Source organism: Vicia villosa, unplaced genomic scaffold (genome assembly GCF_029867415.1).
Source record: "Vicia villosa cultivar HV-30 ecotype Madison, WI unplaced genomic scaffold, Vvil1.0 ctg.000916F_1_1_3, whole genome shotgun sequence".
Lineage (NCBI taxonomy): Eukaryota > Viridiplantae > Streptophyta > Magnoliopsida > Fabales > Fabaceae > Vicia > Vicia villosa.
This window is the reverse complement of record NW_026705413.1, coordinates 20,869-28,931: the sequence shown is the minus strand read 5'-3', so window position 1 is coordinate 28,931 and position 8,063 is coordinate 20,869. Positions and strand designations below refer to the sequence as shown.

At 40.1% G+C, this 8,063-nt stretch overlaps 1 protein-coding gene across 1 annotated transcript; it reads right to left on the bottom strand.

Moving 5' to 3' along the window:
- Positions 1–6,271: 6,271 nt before the first annotated feature.
- LOC131632219 (uncharacterized) lies at positions 6,272–7,424 on the bottom strand. Its single transcript, XM_058903001.1, has one exon. The coding sequence runs from the start codon at positions 7,204–7,206 to the stop codon at positions 6,571–6,573; it is 636 nt and encodes a 211-aa protein (XP_058758984.1). The 5' UTR covers positions 7,207–7,424; the 3' UTR covers positions 6,272–6,570.
- Positions 7,425–8,063: the final 639 nt, after the last annotated feature.

The following is an 8,063-nucleotide window of genomic DNA, read 5'->3' as shown; positions in this document are numbered from 1 at the left end:
AGATAGATATAGGAATCATTGATCAATTGATGCCCATCAACTCTAATAAACTATGCCTTTATGAGTGGACTTGAGAGAGAACTCAAGTATCTTTGAAACTGTTACTATAGCTGTAAAGTTCTGCCATACATTCTGTTGAATATACATAACCCTAGACTCCTTCTAACGCAAGTTGGTTGTATCAGAGACCATGCAGCGGAAAATAGTCATATTTCAACAGAACTTACACAATGCTTACTTTAAGTGTTAGTATTAAGCATGAAAACTACAGATTGATTGTTACTCAACCTTGCACAATGCTTGCTTCTGCACCAAGCAACTGATTAGACCAAACCAAAATCCTGACTTGATGAACTCACAGACAACAGAGGTTACCTTATCAATATCTTCACTCCCGCGTGAAGGTTTTGATGAGCTTCTTCTCTGTTCATAGATACTAGTTGAATTTGTATTTAAATTCAAGTTCTTCACTCTCGCATGAAGTCCTTGGACTTAGCACTCTTCGTTCCAGCATCACAGCTCTTAGGTCAGGTTGGTCTAATCATATAGGTCCATCCTCCACTTCAAGGGACCATACAATATGAACATTCTTTGTTCAAACACTCTTCTGCTTTTACCACAACCAAAATTTATCCCTTACGGATCTCATCCAGAAACATACAGGATGCCTACTCTAATACCAATTGAAAATTCTGGTACGACAGACTCAGATGTCAATCCTGATGTCAAGACATCTGATCTGTTATTAATGTAGCATCAGCATAATACAAGGATCCCTCATTATTTAATTACTCTTAGGAAAGAGTCAATGAGACCTGGGATGACACATGTTCAGCATACATAACCAGATTATAATTTTACATGGTTCTGTACAGGATCAGCTAACACTTCTGAACCTGATGTTATAGACAAAGTCATAACATTCATAACTAAACAAACAATGCAGAAGATAAATAACACAGTTAATTGTTAACCCAATTCGGTTCTAACTAACCTACTCTGGGGGCTACCAAGCCAGGAAGAAGATTCCACTATCAGTAGTACTATTTTATATAAACAACCTCTGGTTTACAGATAAATAACCTCTGGTTTACCTAGTCACTACAAAATGTAATCTCTATCTCAGAACTCCATCCAGGATAAGAAAACCTCTGCTCACTCCCTGGTGATACCTAACTGTTACAACCCTGCAACAACTATTTACACAATTAACAATGAACACATACTAGATCTGCTTCACAGCTTCAATCAAGCTTACAATACTCAACTCTTACCTACAGGTTTCGAGTGAGAACAATCACTTCTCTAACCTACAAGTTTTGAGAAGGACAAATCAGTGACCTTCCCATAAACCGGGAGGTTCACCTACACGGCTAACCCTAATGGGTACATCTTTCTAAATGCTGGCTAGCTCACTAAACTAGGGTACAAAGTTTCCTATTTATAACCTGATCCCAATTGGACTTGGGCTTACAAATCACAGCACTTTTGCTGTTACAAATATGCAGAAAATATTCTGCTACAAATAAGGTCTTTTAATCTTGAGTTTCCTAAATTAGAAACTACTGAATCCAATCTTCCGATCTGATTCTTCCTGAATCTTCAATCTTCTGATCTGATTCTTCAATTATTCTTTTGACCTTTAAATATGCGCCACATGGGATTACATAATATTCACATAGAATATTATGTATCTGTTAAATACAAACTGAATCTTTCTTCCAGTTCTGCAGGCGCGATGTCATGAGTTGATGTCATGACATTCCATCTAACATCTTGCTTGTACTTGTTTTGATCTTTATAAACTTGCAAGATTCTCATTTTGACCATTTGCTGCTATTATATGTTTTAGCCAAACATTAGACAATAATACAGGACAGACAGAGCATCTACAGTAGTGATGCCAAAAAGGAAGAAGTGGAGCAGGAAGAAGCCAGAGAAGATAACAGCGGGGGGATGAGATTAGGAAAGAAACGGATCGAGGAAAAAGACAACTTGTAGATGTGCCAATTAAGGAAGTTTTTACTGAAGAAAAAGGCCAACTAAGCAAGAAAAGGAGGCAGTCGGAGGCAGGAGAAAAAATTAAAAGCTTTGTTCCAGAGGTGGTGTTGGAAGTCCAACACCGCCTACCCCAATGAAACTCATTAGTTGGAACTACAGGGGGTTAGGGAATCCCCGTGCAGTTCGAGCCTTGTTAAGGCTCATCTGATTTGAAAATCCCGACGGTGTGTTATTGATGGAAACTAGGTTGAAGATGCAAGAGGCTCAAAGACTAAAACTGAAGACAGGTTTTGATTGCTGTCACTCCAATAGTTGCAAGGGCAGTGGAAGGGAACGGGTTGGGGGACTGATGTTTTTATGGAATGATAGCATGTAGATTTCTTTGACATCCTACTCTTTAAACCATATGTGTGGGACTGTTAAAGATGGAGACATGAATCAATCTCAGGGATTTGTGGGGATCTATGGCTTTACACAACAGAAGAAACACTTAGAAACTTCTTCAAGAAGTGACGCAGGATATGGGTGATAATTGGATATGTTTCAGTGATTTTAATGATATTTTGTAGGAAGGTGAAAAAGCTGGGGGCAACAATAGGACTTGCAGCCAATTGAGTTGGGGGAGACAAGCTATTGATCAATGCGGACTGCAAGATTTGGGCTTTGAAGGGTACCCATTCACGTGGTGAAACAGAAGAGCATAGGAGGCAAATATAAAGTGTAGATTGGACAAAGCTTTAGCCATAACCCCAATCATTCAACGTTTCTCTCCTATTAAGATCCTTCATCTCCCCAAATATGGATCGGACCATGCGGCCATTAGAATATATATGGAAGTTATGAAGGAAAGTTCTAAGCATACCAAGTTTTTATTCCGGTTTGAAGAAGCTTGGTCACATGATGGAAGATGCGAGAAGGCGGTTAGACAATGTCGGGGCAATGCTAATGGAGGAACCATGGATAAGATCAAGGAGGTGCAGAGCTTAGGGGATAATTTTAAAGAGTACATATCAGGTGCGTTTAGAAAGGAAATTATCAGGATTGAAGAAAAATTAAAGAAATAAGGAAACTGGTCTAGTTGTGTGGAGGATATCAAAAACTATAAGGCCCTTGTAAAACAATGTAGCAAACTGCTCAGAACTGAAGAGGTAATATGGAGGCAACGAAGCAGAGCAGTTTGGTTGAAGGATGGAGATAAAAAGACGAAGTTTTTTCATGGCAAAGCGGCAAAGCGAAGGAAGTGTAATCAAATTCTAAAACTAGAAGATGAAAATGGTGTCTGGAGAAGAGGAAGCAGTAATTGTGAAAAGTTGTTCCTACAATATTTTGGAGACTTGTTTGCCACATCCAATCCCCAAAATGTTGATGATACATGTTGTAACGCCCCAGACTGCTTTCGGGATGATCGACTGACCCCACAAACCAACACGGGTCTTTTCAGCATGCTTTGACCTCACTCGCACGCTTTCCGGGAAACTTCCCAGAAGGTCACCCATCCCAATACTACTCCAAGTCAAGCACGCTTAACTATGGAGTTCTTATGGAATGAGCTACCGAAAAGAAGATGCATCTTGTTGGTATAGGTAGTACCCATCAATCCTTATAAGCTTTCCTTCAACCATGCAGTCTCATACCTGCACGGCCTTAGGATTCCTCTCATTCCGATGTGGCGACCACCATAGCCCTCTTCGGCCTCAGGTGTTACATGCGGTGCAACCACCCCTCGCCTTCTTTGGCCTCGGGTGTTACACATGTGAGGTCGTGAAAGGGAAACTATCCCCTGAACACAAGGCCCTTTGTGCAGCATAGTATGATGGGAATGAGGTGGAGTTGGCTCTTCAGCAAATGCACCCCTTAAAGGCTCCAGGTTCAGACGGTCTTCCGACACTTTTCTACCAAAGGTTCTGGCCAATTGTTGGAAATGATATCAAGACTTTGGTCCTGGACATCCTTAATAAGAACAGGGACCTTTCAGATGTAAACAAAACCTTGATTGCATTTATACCCAAAGTCAAGATTCCCAACTCACCTAAAGATTTCAGACCTATCAGCTTGTGTAATGCCCTTATGAAGTTGGCAACGAAAACAATAGCAAACAGATTTAAGTAAGTTCTTCCCGAGACAATTGATGCGGAACAAAGTTCCTTTGTTAGTGGAAGACTAATAACCGATAATGCCTTCATCGCCCATGAATGCTTCCATTAGATGAAGAAAAAAACTAAAGGGAAAAAAGAGGTTATGGCTCTAAAGTTAGATATGTCAAAAGCATACGATCAAATTGAGTGGGGATTTATGACTGGCATACTGAAAGCTATGGGTTTTTCGGAGGTGATGGTGAACCTAATCGCTCGATGTATCAAGACTGTTAGCTATCGGGCACTCATAAATGGTCAACCAAGCAATCTTTTCTTTCCGGAGAGGGGTCTCCGTCAAGGAGACCCTCTCTCCCCTTACTTGTTTTTTCTATGTGCAGATGTTCTATCAGGCCTATTGAAGAAAGAAGGAGAAGCGAAGAGAATCCATGGCATCTAAGTGGCAAGGAAAGCTCCAATCATTACGCATATTTTATTCGCCGATGACAGCTTGTTTTTCTCTAGAGCCTCAAGAAAGGAAGCCGACATTATAATGGAGATTTTAAATAAGTATCAAGCAGCTTTGGGGAAGATGGTCAACCTTGAGAAATCGGAAGCCTCCTTTAGTCGAAATGTGGCGGAGAATGAAAAAGAAACAATCTAGAATAGGATGGGAGTAAAGACTGTAGATGCACACTCAAGATACTTGGGCCTTCCCGCGAATTTCGAAAGGTCGAAGAAGACCATTTTCTCTCAAGTGATTGATAGGGTGTGGAAGAAAGTAAAAAGGTGGAAGGAAAAGGTCTTGTCTAGAGTTGGAAAGGAAATTCTTATAAAATTTGTGTCTCAAGCGATACCGACTTACGTGATGAGCTGTTTCAGGCTCCCGAATGGCTGCCGTAAGGAAATCGAAGCTATTATGGCGAGGTTTTGGTGGGGATCATCCAAGGAAGAAGGCAAGATTCACTGGTTGAGATGGTCTAAAATGGCAAAGTCAAAAGGGGATTACCCAAGGACTTCCATCAAAGAGGCCAAGATTGGATTTGCATCGAGCTATACATGGCGAAGCATATTGGAATCTCGAGATATCATTGAGTATGGTTCTGAATGAAGAATTGGAAACAGCAGAAATGTTCAAGTTTGGAAAGATAATTGGATTCCCACCAGGAGTGGTTTAAAATCTGTTGGTCCAGTTAGGGAAATTGAGGAGGAGGCTTTGGTTTGTGATCTCCTTGACACGGTTGTAGGAGGCTGGAATCAGAGGCTAATCAACACATGCTTCAGCCCGTTGACTCGATCTCAAATCATGAATATTCCATTATCTTGGAGTCAAACTGTTGATAAGTTCGTTTTGCACTACGAGAAGGACGAAATTTATACTGTCAAATCAGCATACCACCTTCTTAGAAGAAGAAGAAGAGAGACTTAGGTTTCGGGCCCGTCGAGGAAAGTTAATGAGAAGCTTTAGAAATTGTTGTGTACTGCACCGATTCACAACAGAGTGAAGAATTTCCTTTGGAGAGTGACAAAGAACATCCTCCCCGTTAGAGCAAACCTTATCCGGAAAGGAATTCAGATTTCACTAGAGTGTCCCTTATGTCACAACCATCCAAAAACTATCAAGCACTTATTCCTACAGTGCGAGGCGTCCAAACATGTTTGGTTCTCTTCCCCTTTAGGCCTTCGTGACTTTCCTTCTACTGAGTTTAATTACTGGTTGAAAATGTGGCTGAATGTTAAATACCAATTGGCCTCCCAACTGATATGTGTCACAACCAGGAAAATTTGGGGAGCTAGAAATAATGCCCTTTTTAATGATCATGGATTTTGCCCGCAAATAGTTGGGGAGGATGCTAGAGAATGGATAGATGAATTTAATGCTGTTAATCTGGGACAGCATCGAAAGAGGAAAGTCAAGCCTCCTGTCGTAGACACGGGATGACCCAAAAATATAAATATCATTCATGTCTATGCTGGTTGTTTTACTGACAGAACTGTCGCAATGGGATGTGTAATTCAAAGCCATGATGGGGTAATTAATTTGTTTGCTACAAACAAGATGACAATAGATGCGAATCCTGTTGTTGCAGAGACTCTGGCTGTCCGATGGACTCTGAAAATTGCAGAGCAACTAAACCTCAAGCGGGTGATTTTGCATTCGAACGCTTTGACTTGTTATAAAAAAAATTAAGCACATTTATAAATTTGTAAGTCACCAAAATAAATTTGGTCATAACACAATGGAGATCCAAATCCATTTCTATTTATTTTGCACCATAGCAAAATAAACAACCAATTCCTTGTGTGAACCACACACAAAAAAAAACCACATGCACAAGATCAAGTAAGCAAAAACGAGTACAAAACAAGAGTTTCAGATTTCAGAAACTGTCTATCCACAATATTTTTTACCTAACACAACAACATTTCCCATGAAAGCAATCCCGTTGCAGCATTTAACAAATTAAGCACGGTAATACAACAATTAATTACTCTACTATGTTGTACTTATCCCTTTATTGCGTGTTTTGGAAGGTTCCATGGCATGGCATTGTCTGCAAGCAATGAAAAACCACCGGAAAATTCTCCGAACAAACTGTAAAGACACCCTCTTCTTCCTCTTCTTCTTCTCCTCCCTTTTCGCCCGCTTTTGTTTTCTTCTCTTGGATGCGTCACGGTTCAAACCCGCCGGCACAGGCATTATATACTGCCACCTCTGTGAACACCCATATGACTGTTGAACCGGACGAGCAACAGATCTAGAAGAAAGCTTTACCCTATTGTGAAACAGTTTCCGTTCGGAGGTGTCACTAGAGCTTGTCCTAGCACTACTGCAACTGCTGTTGGTACTATTGCTTCGGGACGAAAGGAACGAGTCCTTGCTTCCGATGCTGGTGGTTCGGCTAGTGGTGGTGACATGGTTGAGAGGGAACGAATGAGGTTGGAGACGGCCATTGAAGAAAAGCTGATCGGCTGGTGATGTTGTGCAGGAGGGTGAATCGGGGGTTAGGGACCCGAATTCGAAGTCGGAATCTTCTTGTTTCGGTGTGTTTGGAAACGTAAAGGAGTCATTGATGGTTCTCTTTTTTGAAGATGAGTGATCAGTTTGGGATGGTTGTGTTTTCAACTTCATGGAGGTAGGTTCTTCTTAATCTTAACAAATGGATTACGATGTTGGATTTGAAGATGTTTACAAGCTCTTTCTTTGTTGGTTTCAGGTTGTTAAATAATGGGAACTGTGTGGATGCCACCTAAACCCAAGTTTAACAAGTAATTAATACTATATTCTATGATGGTGGTCCTGTAATTATGATGTTGGCTATGTTTAATATAACAATGTGTCACAAAGGATTCAGGTATACAATTTACCGACATGAGTATTGTTTATAAAGATTTTCAAGTTCGATACTAGTGAGAACTTTAGCATTAACTGAGTATGCTTTGGTGTATTTTAATTTTGTCCTAAAGACCAATACATGGTGGGATCACTATCACTATATAGTAGTGTAGCTTTCCTTTGAAGATGGAATTATTATAGCATAGTCAAAGTCTCCTCTACGGTCTAAATTAAATATATAGAGGAAGAGTGTGATTACAATGATCAAATTTCTTGCTCTTTTACTTTTTTATGTAAAGAAGAGACTTGCTTTTGATTTCCCGTAACCAAAAAAGGAGACAAATAAGCTCTTATAAAAATCATTGGTCTCTTATTTAGGGTTATGTGGCGTAACCAATGGCCCATTTCAACTCATTGTGCCTTTGGTTCCATCGGCCACCAGATTCAGTCTCCAATATATTTTCACAACCAAAGCAAATTATTCGTCAATCTTCATTAAAAAGCACTCTTTCATGTGACGCCAACACAAAGTGCCTGGTCAATGAATATCAAGACAAAAGCTGCCAAATGTTTGATCGTATTAATAAAATGTTTTAAGTGATACTCATAACACCACCATAAAGAACAATTTTCATAAATGTTAGGTGTTCAAA

Bases quoted from the DNA above. Each gene is read 5' to 3' on its own strand.
- LOC131632219 (XM_058903001.1), bottom strand. From the start codon at position 7,206: ATGAAGTTGAAAACACAACCATCCCAAACTGATCACTCATCTTCAAAA.